This window comes from Protopterus annectens, chromosome 14.part0, assembly GCF_019279795.1.
Source record: "Protopterus annectens isolate FY-2018-M chromosome 14.part0, PAN1.0, whole genome shotgun sequence".
Lineage (NCBI taxonomy): Eukaryota > Metazoa > Chordata > Ceratodontiformes > Protopteridae > Protopterus > Protopterus annectens.
The window spans coordinates 25859389-25885554 of NC_056748.1; the positions used below are offsets into that span (position 1 = coordinate 25859389).

Sequence of the window (26166 nt, forward strand, 5' to 3'; positions counted from 1 at the left end):
TTGTTGATTGTATATCCCAGAGAAAGCAGTAACCTTGTCACATATGCCAGATGTTCCAGAAGTATGTTCTTGCTGTCGGCTTGGATCAGGCAGTCATCCAGATAAGGGTAAATTTGTATCCCTTGAAGTCTGCAGTAGGCAATCACTGATGCCAGGCACTTTGTGAATACTCTGGGCGCAGTAGATAAGCCAAAGGGCAATGCAGAGAATTGATAGTGGATTGAACCTGCAAGAAATCGGAGGTATCTTCTGCAGCTTTGTCTGATTGGGACATGCAGGTATGCCTCCTTGAGGTCCAATGTTACCAGCCAGAACTCCTTGCCCAGCATGGGAAGAAGCTGCTGTAATGTGAGCATCTTGAATTTTGGTACGATTAGAAATGTGTTTAGGTTGGATAAGTCCAAAATGGGTCTCCAGTCGGTTCCTTTCCTTGGTACCAGGAAAAGTCTTGAATAAAAACCTTGACCTTGTTGGTGAGTAGGTACCTCTTGAATAGCTCGCATGCTTATGAGCTTTGAAATTTGCAGTTGTGCCTCTGCCCTTTGATTTTGTGGCAGGTTTGGCATGCCTCTCATTTATGGAAGAGTGTGAAATTGAAATTTGTAGCCTCTGTTTATAATGTCCAGGATCCATTTGTCTGTTAGTGCTAGTTTTCCTCCCAAAGGTGCTGCCAGCTGAGACATGCTTGGCATGGAAATGAGGGAGTCATTGGGTTTGCTTCCTGTATTGTTGTGCACTGTCTTCGCCACCTCTTGGTGCTGGAGTTTGCCATTGTCGGCCTCTATATGATCCTTGTGATTGCCCTCTGCCCCTTGTGTGTCTGTATCTACCTCTTTGGGGCTTGTCAGTGGCTGGAAAGGACCAGTTTTTTGAAGGCCAATTTCTGCTAAAACGTGGTGGTTGTACCTGTAAGAAAGCTTTGACAGTTTGCATAGATTTGGCTTTTTCTTCCATTTTCCGTAGTATCTCCTCAGCATTAGTACCAAACAGCACATCCTTTTGTAAAGGAGCATCTAGAAGTTTAGCTTTCACATGATCTGGTAAATTTTGTTCCCTAAGCCAGGCATGTCTGCGAATGACTGATCCTGTAGCTGCCGCTCTACTTGAGGCCTCTAGGGCATCATAACCACATTGTAAGGTGTGTTTACCCACTTGTTCTGCACTATGCATCGTATCCTGTAATTCCTTTAAATCTTGTTGTTCAGGTTGAGACATTTTGTTCCTCAATTGTGATAACAGGAACTGTTGATATTTAAGCATATGAAACTGACAATTTAAAGCCCTCATGGCTAGAGTGGCCGAGGTATAAACCTTTTTCCCCCACCTTTCCAAAGATCTTGATTCCCTTTCTGCAGGAAGTGGATTTTTGTCAGTGGAGGCCTTCAATCCCTTGGGGCCTTGTGAAATGGTTTCAGGGTCAGCATTATGGCTTTTGAAGAGAAATTGGTGAGAGCTGAGTACTCTGTAATACCTATCAGGTTTGACTGGTGCAGGAGGCAGAGAATCCGGGTTAAGACAAGCCTCCGAATAGACATCATCCAGTATGTCCAAAACAGGGGGTATAGCCAGAGGTCTGTGTTGAGGTAACAAAAGAAATTCCCTAAGTCTTTTCTTGGAATCTGAAAAGTCTTAGCCTTCCCAATGGAAGTGTTCCCTCAAGGTGTGTAAGGTTTCCCCAAAGGAAAAATCCTCAGGAGGGGATACAGAGGGAATGGACTGTTCTGCATCCGAATCCTCAAAAGGAGAGTAAGAGTGTTCCTCTGCATCAGAATGTTCTGATAAAATGGATCCCTGATCAGAAGAGGGAGAATCTTCCTCCACTCTGGGTCTCTTGTCTGGAGGGGGTTGAGAACCTCTGATAAGAGTAATTAAATCCTCAGCCATTCTAAGCATCTGTTTTTTAGGCATGGGACCTGGAGATGGGCCCTGTACAACAGGCCTCATGGGCTGCCTGGCTGCTTTGGATTTAGTAAAGGCCTTAATTGAAAAAGAAGATGAGGGCCTAAATACACCATGGGTGGAGGTGGACCTGTCCACATTAGTAGGCTCAACATTAGCAGAGGCTTCGGTTGTAGTCTGGGAAAGGGCCGAGGACCCAGCGGTCTCGGGTACAGAGGACACCGCCAAAGAAGTGTCGTCGGTAGTCAGGGACTGCAAAAGCGTCTCGCTGAGAACCGGACCACGTGTAGCCTGTTTTGGCGTGGTGTCGGCGGGGACCGCGGACCTCGCGTGTCGGTCCTTTTCCTTGCGTTTTTTGGTCAAAACGGTAGTCGGAGTGTCCGACGACATTTTATAATCAAAAGCTTTACCAAAGTAGTGCTGGGCGAACTCCGCCCGATGCTTAATAGTGTGTTTATTGAAGGTAGCGCAAAAGCGACAGCCCGAGACGTCGTGGTCTGGGCCCAAACAAGGTATGCAGCGGGAATGGAAATCCTTAAGCGGTATTTGCTTCCCACAAGAAATACAATTAACTTTTTCTGACATCGGTCTGAGGCAAGAAAAGTTTCCCCAACGGGGTACTTAGCTTTAAAGAAGACTTCGGATTCCAAAATATTCGTATTTCAGGAGCTGGCCGACCGGCACTTGCGAACTGCTTCTGCTTCGGGCACCGCGCGGGAAAAAAGACTGAAGAACATGGCGTTGGCTGTGTCTTGTATACTCTGGCCTCACTGACGTCAGAAGAGAAAGCGACGACAACCGACGCCGGACCAAGACTTTGGAATTCGGCCGACCGGGGGACCGCCTGACGGCAGAGAACCCATCTGTGATTACTGCAGCTGTATGCACAATGAACATCCAGGGAATAGGCGTAAAGTAAATCTGAAGGCCAGTGATGGGACAGAGCATCCCTGGGGGGGGGGGGGTCTGTCCTCAATGAGGGAGAATGGCAAAATAACTGCTGCTACACTTGGGTGTTCTGTGGAGTCACAAACAGGTCATAGCAGGGAGTGCACCAGAGACTAAAATCTCCTCTGCAATCATTGGATTCATGGACCACCCATGAGGGAACAGGAGGTTCTTACTGAGCCTACCCACTAGACTTCCGAACCTCCTGAGAATGTGGAAATAACAGGCCACTGCGCGCTAACACACTCTCATGGCCATGTGATAAAGTGGATAAGACATGGATCCTTCCTGCTTGTTTATGCACCTGACTACTGTTATATTACCCCTCTGTACATTTATCACTCCCAGAAGAGGACAGTAATGCAACTCCTGCAGCACAAATAGAACAGCCATCATCTCCAGAATATTTCTGTGAAGACAAGCCTCACACTGACCAAAAACCTTGGACTATTTTCCCTTCACAATCCCACCCTTTCCCACCATAGGGAAGATGCACCCATGGTCACAATTGCTGCTAGAGAGAGAATCTGGACAGCCTGCCTGCTGATAACAGCAGGTGAGTCCTGCATGACTTGAGTTAACATAATGGGATGAGAAAGGGAATCATACTTCTGAGACCATTGAGAATAACGCAGTCATTGCAGAATTCTCATGATGATTAATGAGTGAACTGCACCACAATATCAATGATGCTAGGAGGCCCAGCACCATCAAGACCAACCTCACTGGAAAGCAAGCAAGCTCCAGAAGATTTTGTACTGTAGTCCAAAGGGATAAAATTCTGTCTTGTGGAAGAGCGATCAGTGCTATAGGCGTGTCCAACTGTCACCCTAGAAAGACTAAACACTGAGAGGAAATCAAGTTAGATTTCTCTAGATTAATGGATATACCTAGGAATGCATATAGTTGAAGCAGGTAATCCCTGGCTTGTAGATGAGACTCCTTGGAAGAGGCAGCCAGGAGCCATTCATCTAGATAAAGGAAAACCTTGAATCCCAGAAGTAAAAGATGAGCTGCTACTACTGCCATGCCTTTGGTGATCACCCTGGAGGCTGAGGTGAGACCAAAAGGCAAGGCTCTGAATTGGTAGTGACTGGCTCCCAGATTCTTCCGCTATTTGTATGTTAAAATAAGCATCCAGGAAATCTGTGGAGCATATCCATTAATTCCAAACAAGAACTGATTGGACTGAGACCTTTCAGAAGTGGGTCTTTTTGATGTAGTTGTTTACGACATTTGGGTCCAAAATAGGATGGAGGTTCGTAATTTTTTTTTTCAACCAAAAAGAATTCTGAATAAAATCCTGACCTGTGCTGCTCTGGTGGGGCCTCCTGGATGGCTTTTTTTCAGAAGAAAAAAAATCTCTTGCATAGCAGCCTTTGACTAATTGGGTAGGACATCTGGAAATGGAAAGGAAAAGGAAAGGGGAGATTCCAAAAATGGAATGCAATAACCTCTGGGCAGGATCCCCCTTACCCACTTGTCTCAAATGATGGCAAACCAAGAGTCCTGGTTGAGAGACATGCCCTCTGGCTGTCTCCAAAGTGAAGCAGTAGGGAAGACCTTCAGGGATTCTGGTACACCTGTCAGCAAAGGGCCCAGAGAATCCCTGGTTTTGCATACCACCTCAGCTTGTGGGTCTGTGTCTGTTAAAGTGGCCACCACTTTAGATGAGGAGTCATAATGATGCCTTGATATCTGAAACCATTGCAAACAAAGCCCCTTTTGGTTACTGTTAAATGGGCGCTGAAGGGTCTCAAATTTCACTTCTACAACAGAAAGAAACTTACTGTCCTGCTCGGTCTTCTGCATCCATTCTTTCACTGTAGACACAAAAGATGGTACCTTCAAAGAGTGAGTTTGTGAAGGACACTTTAAAGTTGTCCATATCATCACACAAACGCAGCCAGGCATGGCATCTCATAGCAAAGACCATCCACAACTGCTCTCACTGCTCCATTTGCCACATTATGCAACATGTGCATGGAAAGCTTAGTAACATTAAAACAGTCATCAGAGCATCTTCAAGCTGATTCAATGACTCTGGAGTAATAGCATTCTTCAGAGTGGGAAATGCTTGCGGAGCGAGATCCCTCTGGAATCTTGTCATACAAGTAGCACAGTTCAGGGCGCGAATGGCAAAAGAGCCACATACATGCACCTGTTTTTCCAGTCTATCCATTGCATAAGACTACTTTTTGGGCAGATGGATTGAGGAAGAGTCTTCAGACAACTCTTTTTTAGTTGCTGACGAAATTATTATGGAATCTACTGGTTGAGTTTTTGACCAAAAGGATCTATCTTTGGAAGGATGGAGAATTTTACCCAACTTCCTTGGAACTGATTCACAGGTGTCAAGGTCCTGCCATGACTTCCTCACCACCAACTTTACTAATGTGTCAGTGGGAGGGGACTACTCAGGACATAGAAGGGATCATTCTGCATGATTTAAACAATACTGTCATCCTGGGAGGGAGGTTCGGGTGGCCAGCAGCCCCTCTGTCGAATGCATTCTAGGATCTCTCCAGAGGAAGCATCTTCAGGATGGGACTGTAGGGAACTCTCTCCATCTTCTGAGACAATATCAGGAGTGACTGACTCAGACAGTGAATCCAGATGTTTCCTCTTGCATGTCCTCTTTTTATGTAGAACAGGAGATAAGAATTCTGAATCTTCAGAAGGATGTTTCTGCACCAGGGTAGGATGTTTGGGGTCAATAAAACGAGTCTGACCAGTGGATGCCTTTGCAAAAGCTGATAAGATAGAGTGAGGGTCAAGGGGAGAGACTGCAGTCACTGCAGCCTTTGAATACACCTTGTGTGGCAAAGCAATGATGCTCTCCAACACTCACAAAGCCTCACCAACCCCCAAACGATCCAATGACACCATACTCGTGGGTCAGATCCAACAGAAGCAAGTGAAAGGATTCAGGGTTATTATCAGCTCCGTCCAAAAGGTCAGCACCAAGAAGGGAACTGGACCCGAATCCTCAAAGGTAGATGTTTCCAAGGGAACTAATGAAAGTGCCCACCCAAGTCCCTGGCTCGGAGATTCAAACACTAGATCCAACAAAGTCAAAACTAGGTGAGTTGGACCCAATAACCCCACAGCTAATGATGTATGTATAAAAGGTTCTCGGGCCCTGGGATCCAGGTGAAAATAAAAATTCAAATGAACCACACCCAAAACGTTGGAATACTGAGGGAGCCTGGATAGAGGTAAAGTGTACAGATCCAAACAACTTTGAAGCCAATGGAGTTGCAATGACCATCTCAATCAGAGTTGTTAAGAACACAAATCAGCTTTATAAGGTACTAATGTAGAATCTGAAGGACTTTATAGCAAGAACTAAAAAAAGGCCTTGAAACTGGCCATTCTTGTTTCCTCTGTGAATCATGAAATGTGATGGGAAACCCCATTTCTGGATCTAGGGGAGGAATGTGGATGGGAGTTCATGCAGCATGCTCCTCGATTTTCAGGACCTTCAGAGTAGATGACAGAAGTGAAAACTCATAGGAATGTTTCTTTGAATCTCAATCTTTGGCACTGGTGAGCTTTTAACCAGATTTCCTAGATTTTAAAGTTTCTGGACCTAGCAGAATAAGTCCATTGACAGTCATTTTATTTCTCTAATCTACAAGTACCCTGCACATAACGCAAGCACTCAGGTCACTCCAAAGCAAATACAAATATGACTCAGTTATTGTACATGCTGGTGTGAATGACCCGAGACGTACTTCCCTGGACTACACGAAAAGAGACATAGAGGAGCTCTCTGATCATGTAGCCCAGGCTGGTATGACCTGGCCTTGAGCAGCATCTTACCCTCACCTAGAATGATGCCACAGTACAAAGACAAAATGATCAATTTTAACAACTGGCTAAAATTTTGGTGTCATTCAAAGGGGATCAAGTGTCTGTCAGCCTGGGATGACATTTTGCTCGACAAGCCACGTTGCTTCGCTAGGGATGGCTTGCACCTGTCACCACTGGGCTTTCGGATATTGGCAAAGGCTCTTGCCACCCCCATAGTGCCTTTTTTAGGCAAGGCTCAAAAGTCAAACCCACACCCATAGACAGCACAAGGAACAAGAAACTAAGGGTAATGCTGCTAAATGCCAGAAGTCTTAACCTCAAGGTGCATGCACTCGAAGCTCTCCTCAGTATGGAGAACATCGATATCTGTGCAGTGACAGAAACCTGGTTCAAGGCTCCAGAGAGCACCCCAGCACTACCAGGCTATACCTCGTATCATGCTTTTCGGCCCCAAAACCCAGACCGAACCACAAAAGGAGGGGGGAGTTTCCATATTTATCAAGGATATCCACACCTCCAGGTTAGTGGCATTGCACGAAGTATCGGAGACGATCCATGGGCAACTAACAGTGGGCAAGACTGCTTTTCAGTTTATAGCATCCTACAGACCACCCTCTCAAAGTCAGGAATCCCACTCGGCTTTCCTGAAAACATTGGAGAACATGAAGATCTCTCCGAACACCATTATATTGGGCGACTTCAACTACCCAAACATTGACTGGGAGCACTACTCAAGCCCCAGCGCCTTAGCCCAAAGATTCCTGGAAATTATAAACTCAAATGCTATGGAACAACTAGTCACCACTCCCACAAGAGGGGACAACATACTAGACCTGATCATTACCAACATGGGGACTCTATGCTCCACACCAGAAGTATATCCCTCATTGGTAAGATCAGACCATAAATTAATTTCACTGGATGTCCACATCCCGACCCCACCCCCATCCCAGAAAACCACAGTGAAAAACTTCTCAAAAGCGAACTTCTCACTTCTCAAAACTGAAGTGGAATCCTTCAAGGCCCCAGGGCCAGTGGAAACTACGGCCCAAACTGCAGAATCCTATATAAATGCATTCTACGGACATCTCCAGGAATGCATGGATCATGCTATCCCAAACAAAACCAAGACCCAATCATCCAAAGGCAGGCGTCCAGTCTGGTGGACCCCTGCCATAAATAAACTGTACAACAGAAGGAAGAAGCTACTACATCATAGAGCAAAATCCCTAATAGGGAAGGCATCTCTGATCAGTACTAGCAAAAATTACGATCCTCATAAAATCCTCCAAGGCCAGCTTGAGAGAAAAATTGCACAGGACACCAAAGACAATCATAAGGCTTTTTCAGTTATGTTAGAAACCTGGGATGCAACTCCCAGACTTGTTCTGAGTTGATTCTAAGCGACAAAAATACACTGAACCCACAGACATCGCCAATATCCTGGCAGACAGGTTCAGTGCAAACTTCTCCACCCTCCCCCAAAGAGCAAGTATCTATCCAGGCAGAGGGCTGCCTCCCAAACATCTCAGATGCTCAGGTGAAGGCTGCCCTCTCCAAAGCAAAAACACTGCTTCCATGGGACCAGATGGCATCCCAGGTTGCGTCCTACATGAACTACAAGAGGAACTAATCCCTCAAATAAAACAGCTATACAATCTCAGCCTCACTACAGGATATGTGCCCACAGAATGGCATACAGCAACAGTGGTCCCACTCCACAAAGGTGGAGCCTCTGGACCCTGGAAACTATCGCCCCATAAGCCTGACTAGCTTAGTCTGCAAGGCTATGGAGAGGATCATCATGGAGCTCATAAACAAAGACATTGGGGACCTACAGACACTAGATCCTACCCAGTTCGGCTTTGTCAAGGGCAGATCCTGCCTTTTGAACCTGGTTGACTTCTTTGAAACAGTCACCAAAGCCATAGATGAAGGGAAGGTAGTCCACACACCCTATCTGGACCTTGCAAAGGCATTTGACACAATACCCCACTTGGGCATCATAGATAAGCTATCCAGCTTAAATATAAACCCCTATGTCACAAGATGGGTCGCAAACAGGCTCAAAGACAGAACCCACAGAGTGAGAGTTGCTGGAGCCATGTCAGACTCGAAACCGATCACAAGTGGCGTCCCACAGGGTTCTGTCCTGGGACCACTCTTGTTCGGTATATACTTTTCCGAGGTACAGGCAAACGTGGGAGGACTATGGCTCACCAAGTTTGCAGACGACTGCAAACTGGGCGCCATAATCAACTCTCCAGCTGACACAAACATCCTTCAAAAAGGTCTCACAGAGACAGATAACTGGTGCCAGCGCCATGGTTTAAAGCTAAATGCCAAAAAATGTATAGTCATACCCTTTGGCAAAAACAATGTACCCACAAATTACCACATAGGCGGAAACCCATTAAGTACAGAGAAAGTTATTAGGGACCTGGGGACCCAAGTTGATAGCAATCTCTCCTTTGAAAACCACATTGCCAAAGTGGTTAGAAAGACCTTCTACATAGCCCACCTCATCACAAAGGGTTTCACATCTAGATCAAGAGAGGTAATCGTGCCTTTATTCATCCCTCATCAGGCCCATCATAGAATACAATGCCCCTTTGGGGTGTACCTTACCGACACCTGCAGCAATTAGAAAGACCCCAAAAGTATCTCACCAAGAGGATCAAGGGTCTCAAACAGATGCCATATGCTGCTTGGTTAAAAACTCCAGCTCTACTCAGTTGCATACCGCCTACTTGAGGCGATCTATGCCTGACATACAAAGCTATGTCAAATCCAGAATTAATGGACATGCTCCACCTCAGTAAATCTAAATCCCTTAGAGCCACACGCTCGAGGGACTTGAACCTCAGCACAGAAATAAATAGAACTTGCTGGAGGGACAGGTTCATAACCCAGAGGCTCCCTTCGCTCTGGAATAGAATTCCAGTTCATGTGAGGCAGAGCACCTCACTGAATCTCTTCAAGAAGAATCTCGATAAGTGGATGGGGGATAGTAGGTTTGTCCCAGGGATTACTCCCATGTCACTATTAGACAGAGGCACAGTAAACTAAACCTTAAAAAGGGCACAGTATACTCAAATCAAGGGGTGGCGTAAGCCATACAGAATCGGGCTAGGCTTATAATTGCCCCAGGGCAGATAACCTAGTATGAACCTATGAACCAAAAGCACCACAGAGGTGATACAACACCAAACAGCCATGCAGAGATCATGAAGATCTTGAGGGGGAATTTTGCACTCTGACTTAGAGCACTTCTTAAAGCCAAGTATCTAATCACAATAGCCAACAGTGACTAATATTGTGAGAAGTATTAGGAAGGAAGATGGCGACAAGGATGAGAAAAGAATGGCTATGCAAAAGGATTTAAATTATAATCTAAGGTAACTCTCTAGAAAATAAGACACTAAGTTATATACTATAAATAACTAGCCCAAAAAGGACCACTAAATAATGACCTACAATCTGAAAAATTAAACAACTAGAAAGGTGGTAGATGAGATCTGAGTTAGTTGGGGGGGCAGGGCATAATGGGAAAGCAAAAAGTTGCAAGGGCTCTAGGATTGAGCACTGAATTGGATGGACTGGATCAGAGGTGAGACTCATGGACTCATATGTCACACCAGATGGACTTGGTCCCACAGCACTTGCAGACCAGATAAGCAAGCTTGTTATGTGAGAATGCTTATGTTTGTCTTACTCAGGAGGTTTAATGGGAAGTACTACAGTACTCAGTGCAAATGTAACATTAGAGGTTGCTAAGTGGGAGTCTGCAGGAAAGCACTTATGAAAAAGTTGAACTGCTACCAAGACTATATGGTTATTTTACAGTGCTTAACCCAAGTTACTGAGAACACATGCAATTTAAATTTTATAGTGCTTTGGTGGGTTACCATCCCTTTTTTCTTATGAGGATGATATCAATTCTATGGAGACCAGGAGGCGGCTTTGAATTTGGAAAAGCTGTTGAAATTGGCAAATTTTCCTGACAATGTTATTTTATGGAGGCCAGTGTGCCTTTATTTTTTTGCAATTCATCCTATCAGTGAGACTGGGGTTGAAACAAAATAAGAAGTTATGTACCTACCATAATGTTCCATGTTAGTTGTCTTCTTCTCGCCTTCTTTCTTGCTGGATGGGTTCGGAGCTGATCCTCAGCTCTGACTCAGCCTTATACTAAAGCTCGAGAGCTATTTACCGGCTCGAGGCCCTCCCCATATCCCACAATGCTAGGCGTCAGATACTCAGATCTTGTGTGGTAGAGCTAACACCATGGAGACACCCTGTCCCTACTATAAAGTTTACCTACAGTGGTAACAACGGAGGAGGACATAACCTAGGAAATAGTCAAGCAGAGGAATAAAGACTCAGAAGGATTCATCTCGGTCTGTCCAGGCTAGGGGGATGGCGGGTGGGACGCAAGAAAGAAGGCGAGAAGAAGACAACTAACATGGAACGTTATGGTAGGTACATAACTTCTTAATGTTAAGTTGTCAATCTCGCCTTCACTCTTGCTGGATGGGACAGCGTCCCTAGCACCTTAGCCCTGTGTGGCTCATCGGAACAGACTCCTGAGCACAGTGGAACCAAACTCAGCCCAACTCCTGGAGGCCATATCCAACTTGTAATGAGAAATAAAGGTATGAGGAGTGGCCCATGTGGCTGCAGCACAAATAGATTCCATTGGAAGTCTTGCTTGAAAAGCTACTGATGTAGCTAACGCTCTGGTGGAATGAGCTTTTGGTTTTGTAGGGAGTTCCTTATGTCTTAGTTGGTAAATGAAGGAAATGATAGAGGCCAACCATCTAGATAAAGATACTTTAGACACTGGCAGGCCCTGCTTGCCCTCTGCATAGGACAGGAAGAGTTGGTCTGACTTCCTAGTCTGTTTTGTCCTATCTAAATAAAAACGTAAATGCCTGTGAACATCCAAATAATGCAGCTTTTGTTCAGCTCTGTTTGAATAGTTAGGAAAAAAGACAGGAAGATCAATGGCCTGATTCAGGTTTGTCTCAGAAGGAATCTTAGGTAAAAAGGAAGGATTAGTTCTGAGTGAAACTCTATCTTTGTGAAAAACAAGATAGGGAGGATGAATACAAACGGCTTGAAGTTCCGACACTCTTCTAGCTGAGGTGATAGCTACTACGAAGAGAGTCTTCTAGGAGAGTAATTTTAAGGAACAGGTGGCTGCAGGCTCAAAGGAGGGAGAATCAGGGAAGTTAATATCAGATTCAAATCCCACGGAGACAGGGAATCTCTAACCGGAGGCCTCAGCAAAACAGTCCCCTTAAGAAAGGCTTTACAAAGTTTATGGGACATGATGCTGGTCTCTGACAGGCCAGTGTGAAAATTATTGATAGCAGCCAATTAGACACTAATGGTGGCAGAAGAGGAGACCGCTCGAAAAACCTCTGCCAAAAAATCTAGAACACTGTGGACAGGGGCTGTAAAAGGATCTATATTTCTGGCCTCCGCCCAGAAAGAGAAACGTCTCCACTTACTAGCATAGGTTTTTCTGGTAGTAGATTTGTGTGAAGAAAGGATGATTTCACGCACTGACTGAGAGATATGCGGAAGCCTGGCTAAGGTTGGAAGTGGAGCAACCAAGCTGTGAGGTTGAGAGATCGAAGGGATTGGTGCAGCCCACCCGACTGATGGACCAACAGGTGTGGCACTGGGTCTAGACTCCACGGCTGCTCAAGTAGGTGACGAAGCAGGAATGGGAACCAAATTTGTTGAGGCCAGTAAGGGGCAATGAGGATCATCCTGGAACCCAAAGCGGTCGCTTTCTGAATGAGTTTGGGAATTAAGGGAAAAGGCGGAAATGCATACAGGAGACACCGGGGTCAATCGTGTACTACAGCGTATCTGGGAGAATGGCCGTGGAGGGGAAAGAGAGTGAAGAAGTCTTCGCACTTGCTGTTGAGAGGGGTTGCAAAAAGGTCGTAGCAAGGTTGACCCCATCTGCGGAAAATCTTGTCCGCTACTAACTGATTGAGAGACCACTCGTGAGGCATGAGAATGGCTCTGCTTAGCCTGTCTGCTATCACGTTGGACTTCCCGGGGATGTGCGTTGCTATCAGAAACCGTTGGGAAGAGATCGCCCACTGCCAGAGTCTGAGTGCTTCTCGACATAATGGATAGGACCTGGTCCGCCCTGCTTGTTGATGTACCACACTACAGACATATTGTCCGTTTGAACTGCAATAGTCCGGGTAGGTAGAGAGTCCTGAAGAGCTTGCAACGATAAAAGTACCGCTCTCATTTCCAAGACATTTATGTGCAGGTGGTACTCTAGGGGTTGCCAGGAGCCCTGGACAGTCCTGCCCTGAAAATGCCCCCCCCCACCTGATCAGGGAGGCATCCGTGGTCACCGTGGCAACAGGAGGAGGAAGAACAAACGGTCTGCCCTGGAGAACTAGAGAGACCACCATCCACCAAGCCAGGTGGTCTTTGCATGTTTGAGTGATTATTATCCTGTGGGACATTGGAAGTTGTTGAAAGGACCACTGGGTAAACAGCATCCACTGGAGGATCTGCATGTGAAAACGAGCCAGGGGGACTAAAATGATCGCTGCTGCCATGAGACCCAATGTCTTTAGTACAAATCTGGCCTGAATCGTCTTGCACTGTAAGTAGGCTCTGCACATGTCGGCGAATGTCTGATACTCTGTCTGGAGGAAGTTTTGCAGATAGATCTTTTGTATTTAATTCTGCGCCTATAAAGGTTATAGACTGACAAGGCGACAATGCAGACTTTTCGAAATTTATTGATATACCTAGCTCGGAGCAAGTCTGGATGGTATAGTCCCTGGCTCGCAATAGCTGATGCCTGATGGAAGCAGTAAGGAGCCAGTCGTCTAGATATGGAAACACCTGGAATCCCCGTCGTCTCAGGTGAGCCGTAACCAATGCCATGCATTTGGTGAACACCCTGGGGGCCGTGGTGAGACCACAGGGCAGGGCTCTGAATTGATAGTGCCAGCCAGAAGCGGAGAAACCTTCTGGAATGCCTGTCCATTTTTATATGGTAGTACGCATCCTGAAGGTCTATGGAGCACATCCAATTGTCCTGACCCAAGAAGGGTAGAATGGACTGGAGCGTGACCATCCGGAACTTCGTTCTTTGAACAGACTTGTTTAATCTGCTGAGATCCAAAATGGGTCTCCAGTCCCCTGTCTTTTTGGTACCAAAAAGAACTTGGAGTAAGTTCCGGATCCTAGCTGGTCTGCTGGGACTGGCTGGATGGCCCTCTTTTCTAGCAGCTTTGAAATTTCTAGTACTGCTTGATCCCTTAGAGTGGGTGGGACATCTGGAAAGGATCTGTTTGTCTGTAGAGGGGTGCGGGCGAAGGGAATTTTGTAACCTTCGGATATGATAGACTGTACCCATCGATCTTGTGTGAGGAGTTGCCAGGCTTCTGGGTACAGTGACAATCTTCCCCCCGACTGCCTCCGAAGGTGGACAGTCGGGCAGCCCCTCAGGGGTACTGGAAGGGTTTGTCAGAGAAAGATTCTCAGCTACCCTGATTTTGCGAACCCCCTCTGCCCACAGGGCGGCATCTATTATTGTTTTCTCCTCTGCCCCTGGAGGAAAACTCACCACGTGTGTCAGGCACGACTCTGGGGTTTACGAAACCACATTTTTCCACTCTTCTGACCTTTGGGGTATGGTCTGGAGGGAGTAGAAAAACTGACTCCCACGGCAGAGAGTGTCTTGCCTTCCTGCTCACATCTGGTAAGTGTATCCTTCACCTGTGGTCCAAACAAAGCCGAACCATCAAAGGGGGTACGCCTTAAAGGGGTCAGCAAAGTTATATAACCACATCCAGGCGTGTCTTCTCAAAGCCACGCCTGTACCTGCGGCCCTTTGCACCATCGGCCGATTAAGAAATGAGCCGCATAGAGGAGTTAACTATGGAATTTAAGGTAGTCAGCTGGGAGTTAACCTTATCCTGAGACCCCACAGCCGATGGATCCTGAAGGGTATCACCCAGTTCTTTGAGAAGATCCCTTTGAAGTCGGGTGAAATGGCACAGATAATTCATGGCAAAGGTCGCTGAAGAGAACATCCGCTTCCCGTACCTGTCCATTGTCCTAGAGTCTTTATTAGGAGGATGTACAGACACCGAAGGGTCAGCCAACTCCTTCTTAGTGGCCGCTGCCACCACCATGGCATCAACCGGGACCCCCTTAGCTAGAAACTGTTTGCCCGATGGGGCTGTAATAAATTTAGCAGGCCTATGGGGAGTTGGTTCCATTGAGTCCGGGGCTGTCCATGCCTTCCGAGCAACCACTACCATGAGCGGGTCAAAAGGCGGAGACACCCAGGAGGTGGAAAGGTGAGAACCAAACGTGTCCAGGTACACAGACTCATCCTCGGAAGGGTTAAGGGCAGTCCAATTCCCCCTCTGCTTAAGGATCTCCAGGATGTCTGAAAAGGAGACATCCTCAGAGGGAGACCTTGGGGACCCTTCCGAATCCTCCAAGTCGGTGTCAGACGTGACTGACTCGGGGGAGTCAACATGTTTCCTCTTACATGTTTTCTTCCGATGGGGCTCCTCCGAATGATCGGGGGAGGCCTCGGAAGAGGAAGATACCCCCAAGTGGGGTGACCTGGAGCATTTGTTCTCCATGCTTGGGGTCAGGAGGGTGGACAAAGACCGAAGCAGGCACCATGGGGGGAGGAGCCGAAGGGGCCGATCGTGGATCCGACCCAGGAGTCGGAACGCTCATGACCTCGAAGGCGCCCCTATCAGGCAGAGAGGAAGGTCCCAGCTCCGAAGAGATGAGAACCCCCTCCCGGCACCAAGAGTGACGTCTCCGAGGCCGATGTTGGGGCCGAGCTCACCTGCACCGAGGCACCGAGAGGGAGAACGGGGTCGGACAAGGGTCCGATGCCACTCACCCCCTCGGAGCCGACGAGGGAGTCTCGATGCCCGGATCCCTCCATGGATGGAACCAATGAAGAGATCGAAGCCAAAATGTGTGGTATCTGCTCTGACAATTCGAGCCCCAACGAGCTCCGGCTCCGAACACAGTGGTAGAGTCGGAGGAGGAACTGATGAAGATACAGGGATAGCCACAGTCTGTTGAGAAGGGCTAGTCAACATTTGGGCCAGTGCCTGCGACTTTAAGAGCCTACTGACCACCCTCTCGAGGTCGTGATCAGACAGCCTGGAGGACCGAGAGGAGTGGGACCTATGGCTCCGCTCCGACTGCAGTAACGGAGACCTTGGAGCCGAACAAACTGACTCCAAAGAGGGAGACCTCGAGCGTTTTCGGCTCACAAAAGGCTCCGATACTAAGGCCGGAGACAACTGAGTTCTCGAAGTGTCAGTTCCAGCCGGAACCGATGAGAAGGCAGGAGCTCCGCTCGGCGACGGCTCCGAACAGGGAGCCGATGGTTTAGCGGGCTTGGAGGGTTTACCCGACGAAGGCTTAGTCGGGGACCCTTCAAGCTTAAGCAAGCCCCTCAAAATAAGTTTGTTCCTACGCTCCTGCAGGACTCTCGGACTGAAGGCATGACAGTCCGCACAAGAGTCCTGCAGGTGTAGGGGGCCCAAACAATACACACAAGAAGTGTGACCGTCTGTCAGAGACATCTTCTGACAGCACGAGTCACACTTCTTGAAACCTGAGACCTTAGTATCCTTACACATAATGAAGGTAGAAAAAAAGGATACCAAGGAAACAGGTAACTAGTGCTTTAAACACTACACACGCACTAGAAAAAAAACCACTAACAATATAATAGTAATATAATAATAAAACTACTAAAAATATCTATCACTACAAAGTAGTAGAGGGTAGAATATATATAAGAAAAATTAACGCTACCCTAAAGTGAGGGGGGAGGGGGGAACTCTGAAAAAACTACAGCAAAATAGTTTTGAAAGGGGGTTTCTCAAGGGTTTAGAAAGGGAAACACTGAGAGACAATATCTAACAAGAAAAAACTATAAATATAATAATAAAAAGCTAAAAAAGAGTTATATAACCTGGAGCCGGTAAATTCGCAAACCTCGTAGCTGAAGCGGCAAACGAGATCTGATGCCTAGCATTGTGGGATATGGGGAGGGCCTTGAGCCGGTAAATAGCTCTCGAGCTTTAGTACAAGACAGAGTCGGAGCCGAGGATCGGCTCCGACCCCATCCAGCAAGAATGAAGGCAAGATTGACAACTTAACATCTTTGTTTCAATTATAGCTTGTAAATTTTAGGTGGATTTTAAAAATAACCAATATAAACATTTTAAGGGTAGGAGGGAGGCTAGGATGCATGACCATATCCCAGAGATAACATGGAAAGCCATGACAAATGTGAAAACCACCGACTTTCCCTGAAGATGAAAAATGTAATTACTATATTACACACACACTTACAAATGGAAAGGGTTAAGTTCTGATTATGTACTCTAGTATTTTTTTTTAAGTTTTGAAGACTGTCCGATAACTAACCTTCCAATCTACAGGAAACAATGTTTCAATTAAGTGATCAGAATTATTATGTTTACACATTTTATTTAGAATTTCAGCTATACACAAAATGGACATTTAGTAATACTAGTGTCCAAGTTATACTTTACACTACTAGGAAAAAGAAGTTATGTCTTACCATAACATTCCCTCTGTGTTGCTGATCATCTTTCATTCATCACTGATGGGTTCAGTTCCGAGCCCTCGGAACAGAGTCGGCCTAATACCAAGCTCATGCCAGCCAAAAACTCTCAAGCTAAGCTTCAACCCACAATGCCCTTCTCCCTGTTACCTCAGATCGACTTTGCTCATGTTGTATATGTAAAAGCAGAGGCCATTTATGTGCAAATGCCCTAAATCACCACTTGGGTCCAAAGCATCCCCCAGGAGCCTTTGGCAGGGGAAGGAGAGTGGGAAGTGATGAATTAAAGATGATCAACACCACAGATGGAACGTAAGACATAACTTCTTTCTCTGATGTCGTTAATCTTCTTTCCATTCATCACTTATGGGACAGAATCCCCAGCTACCTTGTGATCCTTGGGCGGCCCTTATGGAAGAACGTCCCCGAGTACCATTGAGCCGAAGGCAACTCTCCCTCTGGAGACCACATCCAATTTGTAATGATTGATAAATGTGTGGGGTTTAGCCCAAGTGGCTGCTGCACAAATATCATCCATAGAAGCCCTGGAATGGAAGGCTACAGATGTTGCCATCGATCTAGTAGAATTGGCTTTAATATTCTGTGGCATAGGTTGTTTCGCAAACGATTAAGTGAGACGGATGCAGTCCCTTAACCATTCTGATAAAGTGACCTTGGAGACTGAATTTCCCATTCTAGGCCCAGAAAAGGAAATGAAAAGTTGGTCAGTTGTACGCATTGCTTTGGTCCTGTCTAAATAAAATTGCAATTGCCTGTGTACATCCAAGGAATGTAGGCAGTATTCTCCTTTATTAGAAAAATATGGGGAAAAAATACTGGTAGGTCAGTAGACTGACTGATGGAAAAGTCAGAAACAACTTTGCAATGCCTAAAGCTCACAAATTCGTCTGGCTGACGTGATGGCTGCTAAGAAGAGAGATTTCCATGACAAGAATTTGAGGTCACATTTTGTTGCGGGCTCAAAGGGAGGTTGAGTTAATGACTGGAGAGCTAACTTTAGGTTCCATGGCTCTACAGGCTGTCTGATTGGAGGCCTAATGTGAGAAACTCCTTTGAGAAAAGTTTTACATAAACACAGTGATATGAGAGTAGCACCATCCAGCCCATTATGATAATTTGAAATAGCTGCCAGATGTACTCATGTACTCATGTGGTAGAGGCTGCAGCTCCATCTTTGAAAAATTTAGACAGGTATTGTAATACAGCTGTGACTGGAGCCGAATACGGATCTAGCATCTTTTCCTTTGACCAAACAGAGAACCTTTTCCATTTGTCCCATTTGTCCCAATACAGTCTTCTGGTAGATGGTTTATGAGAGGCCAGAATAATGTCACAAACAGGTGAGGTGACATCATCCTGCCTGGCAACTAACGTAAGTGGAGAAACCAAGCTGTCAGCTTCAGACTGGACAGATTCGGGTGACTCAACCCTTGGGAGTGAGAAATCAGGTCTGGAAGAGGGTCCAGAATCCCTGGTCGACATAACAGATGAGGCCAAAGGAAGGGGAGCCAAACTTGTCGAGGCCAAAAAAGGGCTATGAGGATCATTTTGAATTTCAACCGAATAGCTTTCTTTATGAAATGTGGAATCAGAGGGATGGGGGGATAGGCATAAAGAAGTCCTGTGGGCCAATCGTGAATCAGAGCATCCCTCAGGGACTCCCACTTTGGGGGGAATAGGGCAAAATAGCTGCTGCATTTGTTTGATGGGGAGGCGAAGAGGTCGCAGCAAGGCTGGTCCCAACGGCTGAAGATTTTTGCCACTACTTCGAGATTGAGAGACCACTCGTGGGGCAAGAGAATATACCTGCTCAACTTGTCTGCAATCACGTTGGAGCTCCCCAGAATATGCGTTGATATCAGAAAGCAGTTGGAAGCCATCATCCACTGCCAAATTTTCATGACCTCTCAACATGGGGGGGGTAGGACTTGGTTCCTCCTTGCTTGTTGATATACCAGACTACTGACATATTTGTCTGACTGATTTGCAATCGTTCCAGAAGGAAGAACTGGTTGGAATGCTTGCAACACTTACAGCACCACTCTCAGTTCTAGAATGTCGATATGCAGGTTGGCCTCCAATGTGGACCATGCACCTTGGACTGTCTTTCCCTGGAAATGCCCCCCCACCCACCCACCCAATCAGGGAAGCATCTGTGGTCACAATGGCCTTGGGCTGAGGGGACTGGAATGGGCAGCTCCAAAGTTCTGTGTCTGGCCTCATCCACCAAAGAAGGTCCTGCTTGCAAGAAATGGTTATCTGAATCTGAAAACAGAGGGTGATTGTTTGGGAACCACTGAGAGAAAAGAAGCCATTGAAGAATTCTCAAGTGCAGTTTCGCAAGAGGCACTATTGGTATGGAAGCTGCCATGGATCCTGGGACCTGAAGAACCTCTCTCACTGACACTGTGTTTTGACAGAGTATCACCTGGAGCTGAAGCCTCAAACTCTGGAGTCTGTGAGCTGGGAGTGACAGACAGGATCGGGTGTTGAAGACTGCTCCAATGAATTCTATCTGCTGGACTGGAGTACAATTGGATTTCTCCCCGTTCACAGTTATCCCCAAAAATTCTGTCAGAGAAAGGGTGTATTTGCAGGGCTGTAACCAGAAGATGCTTGGTGGGGGCAGTAAGGAGCCAGTCGTCCAAATATGGAAACACTCTGAATCCTTGCAGTCTCAAGTGAGCTGTAACTACTGCCATGCACTTTGTGAACACTCTGGGGGGATGTAGAAAGACCGAACGGCAGGGCACGAAACTGGTAATGACTGGCTCCTAGCCGGAAGCGAAGTAGACTCCTGGAGCATTTGTCCATTTTGATGTGGTGATATGCATCCCGGAAATCTATCAGATACATCCAATTGCCTTCCCATAGAAAAAGGAGAATGGACTGAACCATGACCATCCAGAATTTGATTTGGCAAACTGCTGAGATCCAGAATGAGTCTTCAGTCCCCCGTCTTTTTTGGCACCAAAATGAATAGAGTAAAATCTGGATACGCATTGGTCTGGTGGGACCAATTGGATGACTCTTTTTTGATACAGCTTGTTTATTTCTGAAGTTGCTTCTTCCCTTTGACTGGAGATGGAACGTCGTGAAGTTTCGTTGGAAGTTTTGGATAAGTGATGAGGAGAGTGGTGTAACCTCTGGTTATATTTTGCACCCAACGATCGGTGGTAATAGAGTGCCAGGAAGCTTGGTGCAGAGAGAAATGACCGCCAACTGCTTCCAGAGGAAAGCAACCGGGCCGCTCTTCAGGAGCGCTGGTAAGGCTGCTCAGAGAAGGAATCCTTGGGGCCTTGGTTACGTGGACCCCCTCTGCCTCGATTCCAGAATTGTTACCCCATCTGCCCGGAAAGGACGCAGAGTTTTTTGTGCCACATCTTCCCACTCCTATGGTTCCTGGAAAAGGAATGTTGAGAGTTGGAAAAACATAGACCTATGGCAGACAGGGTCTTCCCTTCCTGCTCACACCAGGCCAAAGTGTCTTTTACCTTGTTGCCAAAAAGGGAAGATGCTTCGATGGGAGCATTCAGAAAGGAAGACTTGAAGGGATTTGTGAGGTCACAAATGCACACCTAGGCATGACATCTCATAACTATGCCTAAACCCGCAGCTCTAGCCGCCCCTTCAGTTGTATGAAAGCAACCTCATGGATTAGTTGGAGCTCGATTCTAGGGTTGCAAGCTGCGAGGCAAATTTATCTCTTACCTTGTCAGACACCTGTCCTGCGAGTCTACCAGAGAGTTTGGAGATCAAGCCTCTATGGAGCCTCGTTAAATCTGCCAAGTAGTTCAGGGACTGTATGGCAAAGGTCGCTGATGCAAAGACTCGTTTCCCCAATCTGTCCACGGCCCAGGACTCTCTGTTGGGTGGGTGAACAGTAGGACTCTACTGCTAGATCCTTCTTCATGGCTGCCGCTACCACCATAGCATCGACTGGTAAACCTCTGGACCAATGTGGGTTTTCTTCGGGTGGAGAAAGCATCTTGTCAGGTCTCCGAGAGATCGACTCAACAGAATCAGAGTTCTTCCAAGCCCGCTGCACCACGAGCTGAATTAGCTCGTCTGCAGGCGGGGTCACCCACGAGGTAGATAGCTGGGCACAGAAAGCCTGCAGAAACACGGACTCCTCAGAAGAAGGATTAGTGGGCTTCCAGTCACACCTATTTCAGCATTTCAAGGATGTCTCTGAAGGAGACATCATCAGGGGGTGACCGTGGGGACCCTTCACAGTCATTGAAATCTGTGTCCTCTGTTAGAGGTTCCTCAAGTGAGTCTACATGCTTCCTCTTGCATGATCTCTTCCATGGGGGCTCCGCAGTGGAGGCTTCTGAGGAGGACTCGGAAGAGTGGGCACCCTGTAACGGAGGTTCCTGTGGCTTCCCTGCCCGCTGTCCCAGCGAGGTGGCCTGTGGCAGCTGTAGCTCAGGGGGAGAAATCTGGGAATCTTATGGCAGAATGCTTCCAGAAGCAAGTGCCCTTTCCACAGCACAGAAAGCAGGTCCACCTGTAGAGGGATGGAAGCCCGGAATCGAGAAGGACAATCTCGGAACTGGGGTCACACCCCGCTCCATCGAACCCACTCCTGAGGATGGAACCTCAAGCAGGATTGGTGCAGACAAAGCTCCCAGCACCAAGGACGGAACTGAAGATACACTCAGAACCATGCCACGAACAGAGAAGCCTGCAGCCCAATCACAGGGTTGAGGAAGGACTGGTTCAGCTGGAACTGAGGACCAAAGGCAGAGTCCCGGAGCTCGAGTGAGGTCCACTACAGGTGCCGAGACAGGGGTTCCAAAAGGGACGTCGGAGCAGAAGGCTTTGGAACCAGAATAACTAAAGGAGGAGAATAAGATGGAGTCCGTGGAGAAGTCAATCCAAGTCCCTCAGGAGGATGAGTCCTGGGAGGAGTGGGTATCCCCCTGGCTGCCAACAGCTGATCCACAAGATGCACCACATCAAGTTCTGAAAGGCTCCTGGTGGATCTAGTGGAGATTCCCGACAGGGAGTCAAGGTCATTCTAGGAACGAACTATACATTTGCCCTAGAAACAGGTCTATGGATGGAGAGTATCAGGTCTGCGGTGTGGAATCTACTGTCACCGATGTCTAAAGTTTGGAGACAAGAAGCAGTGGGGTCAAATCCGTTCCTGTCGGGGCCATAAAAGAGCTCGGTGCCGAAGGGGCACTCGGAGCCAATACGGAAGGTTCAAGCGTCATTGCAGAGATAGGCATCAAAGTCGTGCACTGTGCTGAACTAGCACCCGGTGCCAAAGTCCTAGTAGTCGAGGTGAGGTTGATAGTTGGTGCCAGAGACAGTATCAGAGCCAAAGCTGGCGCTGACATAGTAACGGTTGTAACTGGAGCAGAAGAGGTTGGCGCTGACGAGGCAGACTTATGCTATGAAGATAGTTTTGGCACTTTAGATTTCACAGACTTACCCTGGTCACCAGAAGGTGAAGAGGGAACCGAATGGGGCCTTTTCTTATCCTTAATAGGAGGCATTGAGACCTCCGTCGCAGAAAGGGCCTCTGAAAAGGCCGACTTAAGTAGGCCCTTCAGTATTAACTTATTCTTGTGCTCGTTTAAAGTGCGCTGACTGAAACTTTGACAAATCACACAAAGAGGTTGCACAGAAAGATGGGGCACCCCGAAACAATAAACACAATCATTGTGAGAGTCACTATTCGGAAGTTTACCCTTACACGAAGTACAATGTTTGAAATCCAATGAACCCTTTTTACCAGACATCATGAAAATCTAAACACAACAATCAAGGTTTTAGAAAAGATTATAAGTTCTGCTATCTCTACGTCTTAAACCTATCTAGATACACACAATATCTATCAAAAAAAGTCAAAACATACAACTAGACAGAAAAGGGAAAGCGAGAAAGCCGTACCACCAATGGTACTTAAAAGATTACCAACCTGGTAGAAGTAGGAGTGAAAAGTCTAAATATAACTGTAAATATAGAGAGTTATGAATATAAATCATCACAATCAAGAAGAAAAATGACAAAAATTTCCACAAGATATCAAAAATGTTTCCACTTAGCTGAGAGCTCGGCTGAAACACGGCTTTACTGCAAACAAGATCTGGGGTAAGAGAGAGAAGGGCACTGTGGGTAGAAGTTTAGCTCGAGAGTTTTTGGCTGGTGTGAGCTTGGTATTAAGGCAACTCGGTTCTGAGGGCTCAGAACCGAACCCATCAGTGATTAACGGAAAGAAGATTAACAACATCATATCAGTGGTTTGAGGGATACATAACCTTAACGATGACAGTTTTCAGGACCATCTTTTATTCATCCCCTACCAGCTGATCAACTGCTACTAGCTCCTCTCCTTATTCACCATTCTACCAAGCCCACCATAACCTCCCCTGGGCTCAACACAACCCACTTCAGGGGCCAGGGAGGAGATCAAGGACACTGGTTCAGTGTCATGCCAGGGAAGAGATCAAGGACACTGGTTCAGTGTCATACTGCTGCAGGAGTGTGTGCCTTAACACCCTTCATCCCAGGTCATGTTTGCAAGCACTGCAGTGGCTGCCTAAGGGAAGTGCATGCCAGCTTCCACACATGTACAACCTCCTGACCAAGTGGTATACTGCTTGCAGTGTGGAGCTCACCAGGCTCTTAATGCTGCTGCAACTACAGTACATCTAGGCAGCCCCCCCCCCCTCCCCAAGATGGATGAGATGGCAGTGGTATTTGGCTGATCACTTCCATGCTCTCCTAGCCAGTCCCTCCACCTCCTGTACTACTATATGAACATGTCATCTAGGGTGCAGTCAAGACTTAATTCCACTATGCTGCTGGGCCAGGGAGTTTTCAGAATGGTCTTTAAATGGAAACTGCATTTTGTAATCAATGCAAAATAAAACATATTAAGTGCATGTATCAATATTGGCAAATAGTAGATGATGCCATGCTGGTCAATGACTTAATGGCTGAGATTTAATATCTGTACAATGTGCAAGAATAAAAACAAAAAAGTGAAACCTTCTTTATACCCTGCTAAGACATTAATAATTATTTTCCTTTAAAAAATGAAAGTGCAAACATCAAGCAAGGTTAATTCTTCAAAATGAGCACTAAGGTAGAAAAAGACAACATGAAACCAGATAAGAACCCTTGTGTGTTATGCTACAGGTAATGACTCCAAACACACAAAATTCATAAGGTCAGGGTGTGAATGTTTGGGAAGTGAAAGAAAGCTGTATTTGGAAAATCTTCTACAGAAGAGTACCTTCTGGCATTATAATGCATAAAGTCTGTACTTGGTGACTAAGAATGCTTCAACATTAAGTTGCAGTACTTGGTTATCCCATTCATTCTGTGATTATTTTTGTAGAAAATTAAGAGAGCAGATCAGCAATTTGTTGCTTTTTGCTTTTGTGCTGCATATATATGACTTACACCAGAACTAGATCAGGAATGGCATTTTCATCTTTCGGATCACTCAAATGCAAACTAATTTTAACAGTTACTCCATTGTGTTTTGCGTACTGTGTTATAAGACAAGACATTACCCTTTTCTCTTGTCTTAAAATGATGGACTTAGGATACCCGTTTACTGATCAAATAAGCAATAAAGTGAAACCTGAAGTTACTAATGCCAAGCCAGAATTACAAATTTTTAAACTTAACTAGTAAGATCATTCAGTTTCTGCACTGTGCTCTAATGTCCCTTGAGAAGTTTTATCATTTTAAATACTAGTCACACTGCTTCAGAAACCCATTTTTATGGAAACATCTACCCTTATGGATTAAAATGTGCTGAACCTTAGGAACAGAACTTCATTACAATTTTTCAAGAGCATCAGGTTATACTGGTAAATTCATACTTAACATACACATATAAAGAGTACAAGCATTAAGCGTAGAAATAAATCAAGACATTACCTCTGCAAGATAAGTAACAAGATTAAAGGTAGTCTCCGAGAATGAATCATGAAGGTATCTGCATACTACACTGATCCAGTTACAGCAATCTCGAGAATAGCTGTGTGTACTATATAAACTCATCATATGAGCCAGGTTGGACAGGGTTGCAGATTTTTCTTGTGCACAAACCTAAGGGGAAAATGTTTACAAAGGTGAAACTGTCAAAGTTGTATTAATTAAACTATGTTTCTAATTTTAGCATTTCACTTTATGTTTTGAAGACTATCCAACAAAGCTGGAACCCCACACTGCTAAAATGTATGAATAACAGTAACACAAAAGCTTAAAACCAACTTCAGTCATTCTGCATCAAATTTTCAGAAAACTCTTCCTGCATAAAATCCGTACATTAACAAATTGAAGATGTAAGCCTTGAATTAACACAAAGGTTTTGTTAGAAGTGCCCACCAAGAAAGTACAGTTGTTTAAGTAAACAACAGGAGATGTTTAAAAGATTACTGCTGCAGTAGCCTTGCCAGGCTATCATTTCCATACAGCTACGGATATAATATCCGGACAGCTTCCAATCCTTCAAAGCACTTCCATACACCCAAAATGTCAAGCAGCTCAAGCTGAGCTTACTAAAAGACAAGCTTGGGCATGAAGCCCTTCAGAGGTTTCCTACCAGCAGAGAGAGGGGGGCTGATCCCTGAAAGGAAAATGCTAGGAACAACAAAAACTAAATGTCCAAACCCTGCCCTAAAAAATACACCAAAAAGGTGGGATAGATGGAGCAGCTACTGCAACAGTGATCATTCGAATACCTACTGTTAAAGTTCAAATTACACAACTTTAAAGTTCAAATTACACAACTGTACTATTGTTCTGGATATTGATCACTGCTGTAGTAGCCTTAGCTACATGGGTAGATTACCATAGCTAACTACATATGGGAGGTG

General features: G+C 46.0%; 1 protein-coding gene across 1 annotated transcript in view; it reads right to left on the reverse strand.

The window, feature by feature from the left end:
- The window catches only part of FRYL (FRY like transcription coactivator), a 3917685-nt gene that overhangs the window by 800781 nt on the left and 3090738 nt on the right, over positions 1-26166 (reverse strand). The window contains exon 46 of the mRNA XM_044055727.1: positions 25226-25396. Within this exon, the coding sequence (XP_043911662.1) occupies positions 25226-25396 (171 nt within the window). The remainder of the gene's footprint in view (positions 1-25225; positions 25397-26166) is intronic.